The 15,245-nt window shown below is 36.1% G+C and overlaps 1 protein-coding gene across 2 annotated transcripts in view; it reads left to right on the plus strand.

Moving 5' to 3' along the window:
- The first annotated feature begins 1,338 nt into the window (after positions 1–1,338).
- The window catches only part of WDR19 (WD repeat domain 19), a 38,025-nt gene continuing 24,118 nt past the window's right edge, over positions 1,339–15,245 (plus strand). The window contains exons 1-16 of one of the 2 annotated variants that reach the window (XM_014311885.2): positions 1,339–1,430; positions 1,515–1,580; positions 3,054–3,179; positions 4,892–5,007; positions 5,631–5,746; positions 6,083–6,163; positions 6,532–6,644; positions 7,912–8,085; positions 9,287–9,357; positions 10,488–10,660; positions 10,759–10,873; positions 11,615–11,721; positions 12,136–12,258; positions 13,546–13,695; positions 14,216–14,363; positions 14,967–15,171. In XM_014311885.2, the coding sequence (XP_014167360.2) occupies positions 3,067–3,179; positions 4,892–5,007; positions 5,631–5,746; positions 6,083–6,163; positions 6,532–6,644; positions 7,912–8,085; positions 9,287–9,357; positions 10,488–10,660; positions 10,759–10,873; positions 11,615–11,721; positions 12,136–12,258; positions 13,546–13,695; positions 14,216–14,363; positions 14,967–15,171 (1,805 nt within the window). In that variant the 5' untranslated portion in view covers positions 1,339–1,430; positions 1,515–1,580; positions 3,054–3,066. Of the gene's footprint in view, positions 1,431–1,514; positions 1,581–3,053; positions 3,180–4,891; positions 5,008–5,630; positions 5,747–6,082; positions 6,164–6,531; positions 6,645–7,911; positions 8,086–9,286; positions 9,358–10,487; positions 10,661–10,758; positions 10,874–11,614; positions 11,722–12,135; positions 12,259–13,545; positions 13,696–14,215; positions 14,364–14,966; positions 15,172–15,245 lie in introns of those variants that run through there. The other variant, XM_031056808.1, reaches the window with a different exon arrangement.

Here is a 15,245-nt window from a genome sequence, read left to right on the forward strand (position 1 = left end):
TGGCAGGGGGGCCTGGTGTGCTTGCCGGCACTCCGCGTTTGTTTACTTTCGCGCGGAGAGACTACGGGTAGAGGGGAGCTTAAAGGGCATCCAGTTGCAGCGCCTCTGCGATGGGCAGGCACATCTTCACTAACCCAGGTTGCTCAAGGCTCTATCCAGCCTGGCATTGTACGCTTCCACGGATGAGGTGTCCACAACTTCTGCGGGAAACCTGTACCAGTGCCTCTCCACCGTCGCAGCAACCTCTTAGTAACTAATCTAAAAGTACTCTCAGTTTGAAGCCATTTCCCCTCGTTCTGTGGTTGCGTGCTCTTATACTAGTCCACCCTGTCTTGTATGTTTCCTTCAGGTACTGAAAACCCGCAATTAGGTCACGCCAAAGCCTTCGCTTCTCCAGGCTGAGCAATCCCAGCTCTCTCAGCCTTTCCTGTTAGATGGGGAGATGCTTCTTCCCTCAAATCATCTTGTGTCCCTGCTCCTTAAATTACTTGTCAAAATCAAACATCATTGTTAGATGTCGTTTATGAGTGTGGCCCGTGGTGGTTGTGTTTTTGCTGTTCTTGTGAGCAGAACGCAGATTGAGTGTGAGGAATGCCTCAGTTTACATTGACCCAAAAGAAGGGATAAGGACCTGTGGCAGACTTGAGCAAACCTCACGGGCCTTTGGTGGACAGCAGGTGTTGGTGTTTATCTTATGACCTGTGGGGATATAAGTCACGATAGCCAGCTGTGAAACAAACTTGTAGGCTTTATTTTAGATTCAGGATACAGAAAAATATCTGTGGGTGGTGTGAAAGGAAAAGGACATTCAGAAATTTTCTCCATTGGAAGTCAAATCTCTTTCTATAGTGTGTTGGTTTGAGATCGTAGCTTTTAAGACCCAGCAATTCAGAGTAACAAAAAGGTTACCTGTCTCTAAAAGAGTGAATGTTGAGCCTTCTGTGTTTACAAACTAAGGATGCTTTCTGGTCCCAGACTTTTCAATTAAATTTAGAGAACTATTAACAATGTGGTCTTTGAACTAGAAGGGGAGTCTCATGCAATTTTTTATTCTTGTAACTAAGAGGCAAAAATAATAGTTTATTATTAATAGAGCCACAGTTCTCTATGTGGACACACAGCAGCAGAAACTTCAATTTTTTCCACTTGAAAGAACGTTTATCTGGGATTTTGCTACTTCAGTGCATTGGAATCACACAGAAGTTGGGTTTGGATTGTTTGGGGAGGGGATGTGTTTTACCTCCACAGTACTCAGTTGCTAACATGCTAGGCAGTTGTAGTATTCTTATATATTATGATTTTAAGATGTATCATTTCCTACTTCTTTTTTTTCTCCAGCAAGTATTCAGTCTGTATGAAAAAGCTTGGTCTGGTTCTCCTCTGCAGTTTGCTTGGCAGAAAACTTTAGGAAATTTTCTTGCTGTAATAGGGTAAGACTGCAACTATTCATTGCATTTGTCCATCAAAATTGCCGATAAAGAAAGGGAGTTATTCTATATATTAATCTTTTTTAGAGGTGATCATTCTGTGAAAATTTTTGATCGTCATGGTCAGAAGAGAAATGAAATCAACCTGCCAGGGTAGGTACTAAGATAGGTTTAAATTATTTTCATTGTTGTTTTCTTTAAAAATGCTTCTCTTCTGGTGAGGTACTTAAACAATGGGAGAAATTTGTAAGATGATATACTATCTCTGGTGAACATACCTGGCAGAGAAGACAAATTATGTAATTAAAATGTAAAAAAAAGACCTATCACATTAAGAAGGATCATAATGAGGGGGTGTGCAATATATGCTTGCATTCTTGCTACTGTTGCTTTTCTAACAATTTGTTATCATGGCTTTGCTGAGGAAAGGTACTTCTTTGGTTTAGTGCTTCTGTTTACATTAGTGGCATAAATGTACCCATTGGCATTGTTGCTTTAGGTCAAGATGATACTTTTTTCCCAGCTCATCACACTCTGGTTCACATCGGAGAGTGGTATGGGAGTTTACAAACTGGATTTTTTCAGATTAAATCTAAAAAATTGTGTACTTTGGGGAGATATATTGAGCTTCTTAAAAGGCAGTGAGACCGTAGGAGCAGTCTGGATGTGGCCCAGGGGAAACCTCCCTAGGGAAAAATGGTGTGACATTGGGTCATCATATTGGTTTGCTCAGTAAATACATTTTTATTGGGCACCATTAATACCTCATGTTAGTTTCATTTGTGTACTGTTCATCTCTTCTTAGTCATGGAAATTTTTAATTTCAATTAAAATTGAAATTGAATGATGATGAATTTCAATTAAGATAAACCCATTAGTCAAGGCAAAACTCCCATGGTTCTTAAGTCTGAAACCTCTAGTCAAGAGTATAACTTTAATTTCCAAATCATCACTTACATGGCCCTGTGTCATTGGTTAATATGAGCCAGAATCACTTAGTTCCCCAGGATGTCTAGAAATCCAGTCTTTGTAGTTTGTGGTAGTTGCCACCTTGCACCAAACCAAGAGATGCAATTCTCATTGTCTTTACCAGACTCACATGTATTTCTGACCATCACACCTTGCTGTTCGGGTTAGGTGTCATTCATAAAATGATCTGGCTGTGTCAGTCTCTTTTGCTTGGTAATATCCATGGCCGAGCTCTTCCTGTGCAGTGTTTTGCACAATGTGTGATAAATGCACATTCTCTCCAGAAAACTGTCCAAAGTGAGGAAAGCTGTGTGGAATCAGAGGTGTAGTATCAGAAAAATAATCTCTACTCTGAATGGCCTCTAACAAACCACAACCTTATGGAGGACTTTCAGTGTCTCTTGAAAATCAAGGTGATAGTATTTCAAGTACTAGAACATAGGTAGCAGTGTTTTTTATGACCTTCCTCTCAGCCCCTGTCATCAGTGAGATTTGAATAAGAGTGGGGTTGCTATAGAAATACTTTACAGATAAATCTGCAGTCTGGGTTTGCAGAGGAGGAGAAGGGGAAAATAGGGACTCAGTTGCATAGTTCTGGCTGTTTCTGTACACTTACAAACACATTTTAACATTCCTAGTGATTTTTTTTTTCTTCAGTAACTGTGTTGCTATGGACTGGGATAAGGATGGAGATACTTTAGCAATAATCACAGACAAATCTAGCACCATATTTCTGTGGGATGCAATCACAAACAAAACAAGCCAAGTAGACAGTGGCATGAGGTAAGAAATTTTTTTTTAACGTGGGTATTTAAAGAGTTTTACCATTGTGATTTATTGATGTGGAGGCTGTATTTCAAGCTCATCTTTTTATTAGAGTCCTCATAATATATTTACTAATTAAACTAATATTCTACGGTTCATTGCTAAATTATTTTTATATAATTTGCTGGTTTTGAAGTTTTTGTTATGGATGGGGATTTTGGGGGTTACAGGGTGTTTGTTTATTTTTTGAGTGTCAGCAGTGCCATTGTCTCTGGAGCACTTCTCTTCAGTGTTTCACCTTTGTGGTAGCAGCAAGGATGGGTGAATTTTTCATGTGTCTGCGCTTGCCACTCTTTCTCCTAAGTCTTTCACACCAGCTAAAGGGAGCTTAAAAGTAAGGGAAGTGATATCAGTGGTGATAATTTTTTTTCCCCTTAGATTAAGAAGGGGGCTAGAATGCTATTCGCAAAGTAGAGTAGTTTAGGATGAAAGGAGATATGTAAGGTTCAAAGCCTTACCTTTCCGAATTTGGCCACAGACTTTAGACTTTTCTGGGGTCTGCATAACCATCAAGCATTGGGTTAATAGATAAGCTTGGTTTAACAATTAAACTTGTGGCTTGTTTGAGTCTATTCCACTAAACTCTTGCATTCTACATAAACATTCTTTCTGTAGGAGAGAGAGTGGAAACAACTCTTTCCTCTGTTTGTTAAGGTGTGTGTTATACACATATTACATTGAGGGAATGAACAGACCATATTGTACCATTTTTATGTGTGAACAAGTACTGTGGGGAGAAGAGTAACCTGCCAGTATGCAAGCAAAAAGGAACATAGAAGGTACTTAACAGAATGGAGTCTGCAATTAATTGCAGTTCCTTAATCATCTTTCTCTCTAATACTGGAGGTAAATTGCTTACTGGAGGCAGTCTTGCTAGAACATTATATATCGATGTAAGTCCCTGATCCTTTTTTTGTCACAGTGTTATTGCTTAAGCAGAGTAAGCACCAAGACATAAACAGTGTGATAATGAGGCTTTTCTGATATCCTTCCCTTTCTGAAATTAGAAAAGCACCCTTATATGCAAACCAAATGTATTGGAGGTCATTTCACATGTCAATATTTCAAATTTCTATTCCATGCCTAGAGTGAAAGTTAAAAAGTTGGGAGGGACTGCACTAACTAGAAAATTCTGGTTTATAGTTTTTTTTGCTTAAGAGGCTCTTGTTTTTTTTAACATGATATATAGTATCTATATAGCTTTAATTATGCATCAAAATAGGCCTTGCTCTATCTGAAACTTCAAGTTAAAATAGCTCTTTCTAACTTCTTTATTACATTGACTAGAACCAGACCTACTCACTTTTGAGTTAACTCAAAAGTTATTGAGGTTATTGAAGAACATATAGAAAAACAATACAAAAAGTGACCAGTGACCAGAAAATTACCAGTGATTCCATCAAAGACTCTTGATGTTTGCAGATCCATTTTCATTTGTACAAGTCACAATATATTACCTCATACAATTTTTTATTACTTTTACTATCTTCTGCATACTTAGATAATTCTGATATTGGTTGAGAACATTTATTTAACTTGAAAGTTCTCCTTGGTCTGTATGACTCATAGAAATTAAAGATAAATGCAAAATTTATTATGCAAAATGTTTTAATATGTGAACACATGAAAGGAATCTCTACTATACAAAGTAAATTTTTTCTTTGTTTTAGGGATGCAATGTCTTTCTTGTTATGGTCTCGAGTTGGAGCTTTACTTGCTGTTGGAACAACAAAGGGAAACTTACTCATATATAACCGTCAGACTTCTCGCAAGATTTCTGTTCTTGGTATGGACTGCTTTGAAACTGCTCACATGTGAAAGTGGAATTTTGCTAATATATATAGTTTCCTTTCCAGTTCTCTATATAAACATGCAGGTAAACAATGTGGTCATACTCAACTTGCACCTTCTACTTTGGTGTACTCAGGAGAGTATTTTTAGAGAATACTAAGTTATATATATATATATATATAGATAGATAGATAGATAGATATAGATATATATAGATAGATAGATAGATATACAAATACCTAACACTGCCTTACTGCTTCCTGGGGGACGTGTGTTACCTTTCTTGCAAAGGAATTATGTGGTTGTTCATTTGCTAAGGTACTCTTTCTTACCTGCTTAGAGTGCCTCTGGGCATAAAGGCTAAGGGTATAACACGTTCCCCAGAAATGTGATACAAATAAATGGAAGAACAAGGGCTGTGCTGTTTCATATAAAGTCAAAAGACTTCCATCTGAGAGCAGATTTTTTTTAAAAAAAGACTCTTGCTCTAACAGATTGTTTCACATTCTGACAATTTGTGTTTGACTGACTGATTGAAAGGTGTATGTATATTTCCATCACGGATTTTTTTTTGTGGTTGTGTTTGATTTGTGTTGTATAGATTTTTTTCTTTTTCAGGTAAACACACTAAGAGGATTACTTGTGGCTGTTGGAGTATTGAAAACCTCCTTGCTTTAGGAGGTGAAGACAGAATGATTACTATAAGCAATCAGGAAGGGGATACTATAAGACAGGTAGTATTTATAATGGACATTTGATTTTAAGATGTGCTCCTGGTTTCCAAGAAAGCTGAGACCTATGGGAGCTTGTGTCTTTTGAGTCCCAGGGCTTTCAAGGACCAGGAGCTTTTTATTTTTTCAGTATATTTTATGCTAACATATCATTAAGACCCAAACTGAGGTCATGTCTTCTCCAATTATTTTCTTGATTTTGGTACTAAATGCAGTAGTGTCTGTCCCTGTCTGTCTGTCCTTGTGCAAAATTATACATGGCAGAAATAATGCAATTATTTATCATCAGTATGGACTACATTAACTGTTGATTTCTCAATCTGCACTTTTTTCTTGCAGACCTCAATCAGCTCAGATCCCAGTGACATGCAGTTCTCAGTTATGAAGACTGATGATAGAGTATCAACCAGGGAAAGCACAGTAAGAAGTCACTACCAAATACTGTAGTTCAAGTAGGAATAACCTAACAGGATAACTCCATGTGATATGCTGCATTTTCTTCTGAGGAAATGGAGCTGACTTCTGTAGGAGAAAGTCTTGAATTTGAGATTGTAGAGATTTGAGAGTGTATTCTGCGGAGCTTGCATTTAGATTTGTGAATCACTGCCTTATGAAAGGGAATGTCCTGAAAATCTCTTCTACTATTGATGAAGATTCAGAATTCAGATCCATGGGATTATTAAGGATTATTCAAATTCCTAGATCTCATCTTTTAGTGAAAATATAGGGCCTTACTTTAAAGTTATGCTATTCTTGTCATGTTAATTTTTCTTTTCATTCATTGGCAGGTCAGTGTAGTGGTTGGCAAGAAGACTCTCTTCCTTTTTAATTTGAATGATCCTGATAACCCAATTGATCTGAAATTTCAGCAGCCTTATGGCAGTATTGTAAGCTACAAATGGTGAGCAAAACTTTCTTAATTATTCTAGTATTAAGAAGTTGAGATTTTCCAAGTAGTTCTGATAAATGCTGGAAACAAAATCATCTATCCCATGCTCAGACTGGATTTTTCTTGGCTGCATTGTAGTCTTTTCAGTAATTCTTTTCCGAACACAAGGTAGTCTACATTTTCTAACTGTTCATCAATCATCAATCACTTGATGATTCAATAGCTATAAAAACAATATCTTCCAACAGAATCACTGTTGGTATGCCCAGCTTTAAACAAAACTATGTTGCTGTCTTGACAGAAGATTAAACTCATGGGTTTATAGGTTGTTTTCTATTTGGATGAGTAACTGATGGAAGAGCCAGGGGTGAAGTTGTGTCCTTCAGCTACTTTGTTGGTTTGCAAAGCTGTGCAAAGTTCTTGTAGCCTTCTTATTGTGCAATACCGTTGGTAATATTCCTATAAAGTAAACCTAAGCTAGAAGTTTCACACCTGTACCAAAAAAGTAGCTGTACTGCTTCTGTGTCTCTGAATCATTACAGCTTGTCTTTTAATGCCTGTTCAGTCAACATGGAATTGACATCCCTTTACACTACAACTCTAAAAAAACCTGAAGCTATATGCTTCTTAGTTTATGACCATGTGTAACAAGGTGTACCTGGGCTGCTTCCCTTGCAGTGATTTTTCTTGCAATTGAGCTAATGAGATATTGTTTGAATTCATCTTTACATGGTGTAACTATTTGTGCCTTAACCTCATTATTTCTACTTGATACTATGAAAAGTAAGCAGAATATTCACAAATGTGTTGCTTTGGTACTTCCACCATGTTTGCAGTGCCCTTAAGGGCACAGTGACTGGCATTATTGTTTTGACATGGCTTTGATGGGACACATAGGCCAGAACCTTGAAATGAAAGTTGCCATCTTCTTGTATGCTTATTTCAATGAGGATACCAGAAATCTTTCTCCTGGCATCACTGCCAGATGTACAGCTTGCTGAAAATAAAGTGGCATTATAGAAAACAGGAGACAATAAAGATGACTTACAAGGCACCTGGGCACAGACGTGATTCTGTCCTTTAGGGACCTTTGATAGTTTCCCCTTAACCTATTTTATATGGTTCAACATGATATATATAAATTCCCATAATTTGTTTATTTTTTTCTGTTACTGGGAGGCATTGACTCCAGCGCTGTACCCCAGCAGTCTGAAAGAAAATGCTTTTTGCATATTGCATTAACAGATCTCTTTTCTAAATTGTTGGTTTTTTGTAACAGGTATGGTGATGGCTATATTATGATTGGTTTCTCACAAGGGTGTTTTGTAGTCATTTCTACACACATTCGTGAAATAGGACAAGAAGTCTTTCAAGCTCATAATCATAAGGATAATCTAAGCAGCATTGCTATATCACAGTCATTAAACAAAGCTGCATCATGTGGAGACAACTGGTAAGTGGTAGTTTATATATAAAGAATAGAATTCTTCTCTCAGGACTGGAGCTAATGGGCATTCACACTCTGCTTCCTAAGGCTTCAAGGCTCCCTGAGAAATTAATTTAGAAAAGGTAAGATTAATGGCTCTATGGAACTGCTACTCTGCCTAGAGCTAGGAGAAGCTATTATTGACAAAAATCTCTGCAACTGTAATTAATATCATTAATTGTAAACAAAAAAGAAATGAACTTCAGTATGTATTTTTCCTTTTGATTCATTCTTTTTCTGTTATGTTGCTTGGCAACAAGATAGTCCAAACTTCTTTACTGAGATTTATTGATTGAACATAAACATCTGCTTAACAGGAGAAGAATTAATTTAAATCTGCACTGAGTACGTTGATACCTGATATCCTCTCTGCATTGTTTGGTCTTGCCTACAGTCTAGACAAAAGTTGAAAAGTGTGAGCAATTAAGGAAATAAATAACTGGAATTAAATACACTGGAGTTTTTCCAAAATGTTTTGTCCATATGATAGAACAGCTCCTTTAGCTCCTCATCTGCTAATCCCTGATTCTGTGATATCTGAATTCTTCAGCAAAAGAGGACTTGGATCATAGTAGGAGTTAAAGGGTTCTCTCTGTTCTCAGCTCTGTGTAGGACCAACTGCTGATTTATGACACTTGCACATCAAGAGTGGTATAACTGTGAGCGAAACATGGTGCAACTTCAAGCACTTGAGCTATTGTACAATAAGGGTTATTTCTTTAAGTGGTTTAACTTGCATTGAGTGATGTGACAGCATAAGTAAACTGTCACTCTGTCCCTTTTATATGCAGCAGGATTGAAAGTATTTTTTATATCTATGTTTCAAGCCCTGTGTGTCCATCAGTAATGTCTTTTAAAACTAAAATGCTGTGACAGATCAAAAGGGAATAACAGTCTATGTTTCCTAACCCTCAATTCTTTCAAGTTGGATTTGTGCCGTTTCCTCAAATTTTAGTTCTCTGACCAAATATTTTTGTACTGTGATGCAGTGATACACTATTTACAGTGATGGATAGTAATGTGTTGTTTTTAGGAAATGGAAGACATTTTGCATTTGTGTTCTGCTTTGTGCTCTCTTAGGCTGTCTGGATTGGACTGGGTTTCTTCCAGTTAATGATGACTGAGATTTGGATTGGTGGGAATGACTGACTCTTCTTTTTTGTTTTAGCATCAAAATCCATGATCTGACTGATATGAGAGAAATGTATGCCATAATAAACTTGGATGATGAAAACAAAGGTATGTTAACTTTCTCCATGGGGATAGAAAATTTTACAAATTAAGTAAACTGGAATTTTGACAGTGTCTCTGTTCTTAGAGTAAAAGTGCTGCTGTTGGAAAAACTGTGTAAATATAGAATTTTTCAAAAACTCCTGCTTTCCCAACTTGTATTTATTAGGTGACCTGTAGCAAAATGGGAGCATATTTTACCTATTCAAAGTGTAGAGAAGTACAGCTGTCAAAACATTTGATCAATTAGTGTTGTGCAGTTTTGAATCTGTATTACAATGTATTCAGATTATTACAATAATACATTTAACAAGTTTCTGCATCTTTGCATGATTTTTTTTGGTGCTTTGTCTTGTTCTAACATTGATATTTGATCTGTTCTTGTCCTGATGTACAGGACTTGTGCCTGTGGCTTCCAGAACAGTGTTACAAAACCATTTTCTTGAGTAGTGAGTTTCCACCCTTGTCTCCTCATGTAGTGTTTGCAAATGCTTCAGTTACTGTCAAGTAGATGGTTGCCTCCAGCATTTTTATTTCTAAAAAACTTCCTTTTAATTTTTTTTTTCTTTTTAAGAAATTTAGAATTTTTTTCGGCACACTTCTCTGTCTCCCTTGGAATATTGGTATTAGTCAGAGTATGGTTTTTCTGATGGCATTTTCAGACACTGAGGAACAAACAGCAGTTCTGTGTTTAGTACTTACTGATTTGGCAGGAATCAGATTCTGCTCAGCTGCTTCCAGTATTATAGATCACTTTGAATGTGCTGCCTGAACTGAATGTGCTCTTTTCAGTGTTGAAGAGGAAGGGTGTTAATCAGTTTTGTTACAGATCTGTAATCTGGTCTAGTGAAGGTGGTTTGCATCTAGATGGTCTTTAAGGTCCCTTCCAGCTCAAATCATTCTGTGATTCTGTGAAGTCTTCACTCGCAGGAGAACACTATATTAGATAATTATGTGTTTGAGTTGAGTGATTCTAATTGATCTTGGAATTGTATTAATTGGTTAGCTTTAGTGCATATATTCTAGATATTAATTCCTACAATTTTCACACTTTAGAGCAAAATAATTGCTTGTTGGTTACAGTAGTTAAAGAAAGAAGCGTACTGTTTTATTTTTTTAAAAGCTTGTGAATATTTTAGGTGTAGATCAGATGGCTTGGACAGATGATGGACAGCTGTTGGCAGTATCTACACGAAGAGGATCCCTCCATGTTTTCTTGACAAAGCTTCCAATCCTTGGAGATGCTTGCAGTACACGGATTGCATACCTCACTTCTCTGCTTGAAGTCACCATAGCAAATCATGTGGAAAGCGTATGATAACCTCTTCCCTTTAAACCTCATGTAGGTGTAATTAAAGTAAGTATTAAAAGTGGATGAAAATTGTATTCTTTTGTTCTGTTTTCTTACAGGAGCTACCTGTCACAGTCTCTGTTGAAGTAGAGCCCAGTTTTGTCGCTATTGGTGTTTATCACTTGGCTGTAGGAATGAACAATCGGGCTTGGTTTTATGCACTTGGAGAGAATAGTAAGCATAAATTTAGTTCTCTTAAAACTAATGCAGCACTCTATATTTTATTTTATTAATTTAGTGTTGTGTTTAGCAGTTCTGGACATTCCACATTGTACAATAAAAACTTGAATTGCCAACAGTCCTGCTTGGATGGGATAACAATTTTTGTAGGCTGAAGCAGTTATGGCAAGACACTGTAAATAATAGAATAAAACTTCTCATTTGAGATTTGAGGTACTGGTCATGAAATGTAGACTGTTGCTTAGTTGTTTTCTTCACATCATCTTGTTCATCAATTAAGGACTTCAGGCTTTTGAGATATTCTGTATCTGTGTCTTAAAGTATGAAGCTGGCAAAGTCCTAGGAGCTATGATCAGAGAGTTCAAATTTTCAGTTTGGCAGATCTTCATGTTCTTTGTATGGGATAAGGAAAACTTGGTTATGCTGTGTCCAAATTTTAGATGGTGGATTTCAAACTTTCATGTTTTTCTAAGCATCCCTTTTTTTCAGTGACAGTAAATTAAATAAAACTGTAACAATACTAGTCAAAGTTGCGTAGGAAAAGTTTCTCTTGTAGTTTAGTTTCTAACCAGTTCTCTAACTGCTAAGAAGAAACTCTCTTTATGTGTGACTTGTCCCCTCCCTGCTTAGTTGTGAGATTTTCACATCTGCTTACTCAGCTGCAAATTTAGTTAAGTGAAGACCTGTATAAAATCAAATTATTTTTACCTTATCTTTTCTGTTTGAATCCTTTAGATGTAAAAAAGCTTAAAGATGTGGAGTACCTGGGGACAGTAGCAAGTATGCACCTTAATTCCGATTATGCTGCTGCTCTCTTTGAGGGTAAAGTCCAGCTGCATGTGGTAAGAGCTCTGGCAATTTGGATTGCCAATGTTACCTAATGAGTTGATAAGCTGAACAAGTTAATGTAATATTAAAAATCAAATAAAATGGAATGATGTTCAGTTAATGGAGGTAAAAATTAGAAATTCTCCAGAATAGTTTTGTTGGCTAAGTAAAATATAGAGCTGAGTTTCTGTAGACTTAGAAATACAACCTAGACTAGAACAGGTGAAGAAAAACATTTTCTTGTCAGCTATTTAACAAGTTTTATTGTAAAGGTCTCTGGTAATGTGACAGAAGCAGATGCTTGGTTTTTAAGGGATGCACGTGCAAGTTTTTTTCATCTCGTTTTCTTACAGTTTGATAAAAGTAACACTATGATACCCTATTGTTAACAGTGGAGATTTTCAGTTCATTCTGTTCTTTATATTTAGATAGAAAGTGAGAGTTTGGGTGCTCAGGAAGAACGAGAAACTCGACTTTTCCCAGCAGATGATGATAAATACCGAATTTTGTGCCATGCTTTAACTAGTGACTTCCTCATATATGGTACAGATGTGAGTATTACTTATTTCAAAAGATCTTTTTGGATGGAATATATTTATGTTTGAATTTTTTGATTACTGCTCATGCTTTTAGCAAAACAAAAAGTGCATCTGTGAACTTTTAGAGTGGATTATTTTGTATACAAGAACTTTGAGCAAATACAGTCAAAATTGCATCCAGCTTCCTTTACTGTTGCATTTATATGACGTGCATTGGCAGGAAGGGTTAAGTTTTGCTTTTACTAGTGTTTGTTGCAAAACATTGCTTTTAATAGCAGAACTTAATTCTGTTGCATTAGTGAGAGGATTGGCAATCAAAATGTCTTCCAGATATAAGTAAAAACATAGCACTTGTCTTGCAAATTTGTTGATTTAGGTGGTGATGTAAAAAATGTGGGCAAAAAGGTACTGATGTATACAAATGTCAGAGCATAAATGAAAGCCTTCATTTACTACGGAAGCCTCTGTCAAAAGACATGTTTTTTACATGTTTCAACAAGGAAAGGAATTAAGGAAGGCACTGAAAAAGGACGTGGACATGCTTATGGATTTTTCTGGAGATTTTTTAATGTATGAGGGTAGTTTTTTGTCCTTTTAATATTTTCTGGCACTGGGAATACAGGACATGTTTGGCATTGTAGTGTCATGCTCTTTGTGATATCAATTGATGTATTGACCTTCCAGAGGAAAGGCAGAACCACTGTCTCTGGTTTAATAACTGATTTAATAACTTGAGTGATTTTGTAGCAGATGAGGCCTTTCCCACCTCCTCAGTACCTAAACTGGTACGGTAAATTTGAAGTACTAAATTTGCAACTGATCAATTTGATGTATGCAAATACTACCATTGATGTCAAAAGCCACATTTTTTTAATATACCTTAATCACGAATCAGTTTGATTGCTTTTATTCCCTGAGTTAGATGCCTCTCTTCTTAAGAATGTGTGGTTCTTGCTTGGAAGCAAATTTTACAGCTTTTTTTGAAGGTTAGGCCTCACTCAGCAACGAGACAGATGTTTCATTTGTTTAGACAACTGCACAGATGTCTCCTCAAAGCAGAGGGAGAAAAATATCAAAACCACCAGAAAACCCCTCAAACCTCCCAAATCCTTTCTTTGTCCCCCAAAAGTTTTTCCTGTCTTACCCAAAACAGGGTGTGAGAATGAAGCAAAAAAACCCACTTAGAAGTACTTTTTTTGAGCACTCAGTACTCTAAGATGGAAGACACTACAGCCAAATTAATTACCTGCTTGCCACTTACTGAGGTAATTATTAACATTTTCTATTATTTCTCGTTAGACTGGAGTTATTCGTTATTTCTTCATTGAAGACTGGCAATTTGTGAGTGAATATCGACATCCTGTCAGTGTGAGAAAGGTTTTTCCAGATCCCAATGGAACCAGAATGGCTTTCATAGATGACAAAAGTGATGGCTTTGTCTATTGTCCAGTAAGTTAGTGTGGGATACCAGTACAATATATGTACTAGCAGACTCTTCAACTATATAGTTTTTTTAATGGAAAATGAAGATTTTGACACTCCAGCATGTATGGTGATAGAAGAAATTGGCAAGGAAACTTGAAGATAATTTAATGGTAATGTAAGGAAATAAAATCTGTCATACTAAATCAGAACAATTTCATTGTACTAAGTTCCTGATGGGTAATTTTCAAAAATGTGTGTGTTTGTGTATTTAAATACAGATAACTTACCCAGTTTCACTGCCCTTCTCCATACCTCTTTTTAAAATATAGTAAATGTCATTTATATAATGTGTATTTCCTCCACTTCAGATTTAAATTCTTGTGTTATTCAGAATCACTGCTTATAAGGAAACTTTTTCTTAAAACAATTTTCATATTTCTGCACTACTTACATTATTTTTAAAATTTTTAATCACAGCTGGGATGAATATTTTGTTTCTCACCTTAGTCACTTGGTAGTAATTTTACTTTTGCATTATATGTAGGTAAATGATAGAGTATATGAGATTCCAGACTTCTCACCAACCATTAAAGGAATCCTGTGGGAAAACTGGCCAATGGATAAAGGTGTTTTTGTTGCTTTTGATGATGATAAAGTATACACTTACGTTTTTCACAAGGATACCATTCAAGGTACCATAAGCTCTTTAAAAAGCTTGTTCTTAAAGATTGTACTATTTTAGTTAATAAAGTAAAACATGTTCTGAATCTTCATTTGTCTTAAATACATATAGAAATAAATAGTACCACAGAAAACTTGAAATGCAGCTTATATATAGAAAACTATTTACTTTGCAGGTTTCTCTGTAAGGCTTCAAGGCATTTTGGTCTCAACTCCATAAGCTTCTTGCTATTATAATATTTCATCTGAAAGTTACACATTGTGATTCAATTGTATGTTGAAGCATTCATGAGAAAAATCTCAGGATCAAGATCACAAAATTTGTGTTCATTGAAAGTGTTAAAGTTGTAAACATAGCCATTTCTATATTTGTAAGAGAGAAACATTGAAATTTGCCTACCAACATTTGGAAAAGTACCTTACTGGTTTAGAAGCTTTACATTCTGTATATTTACTGAAAGATGTGCGCTTGTGTAGTTGCTGTTGACTGCCAGAATTACAGACCCTGAATTAATGTCCTGCAAATATATATGTTTTCAGCTGCTTGCTATACTTTTTACCATGTAAGGATTTTTACAAGACATCTTTTTTTTCTTCCTGATCTTTGAATCTAGGATCAAAGATTATTTTGGCAGGTGGCACGGAAGTCCCCTATTCCCATAAACCTTTGTTGTTGTATAATGGAGAATTAACTTGTCAGACTCCGAGTGGGAAAACAAACAGTATCTATTTAAGTACTCACAGTTTCCTTGGCAATTTGAAAGACTTTGGACCTGATATGCTGAGACAAATGCTTACTCAGACTCTAATGTTGAAAAGGTACATCTGCATTTTAATTATATTGTAGAAATTGTTTTCTTCTGTGCTTATAGTTCAATATATCATATCCTGGT

This window comes from Geospiza fortis, unplaced genomic scaffold (assembly GCF_000277835.1).
Source record: "Geospiza fortis unplaced genomic scaffold, GeoFor_1.0 scaffold40, whole genome shotgun sequence".
NCBI classification, from domain to species: domain Eukaryota; kingdom Metazoa; phylum Chordata; class Aves; order Passeriformes; family Thraupidae; genus Geospiza; species Geospiza fortis.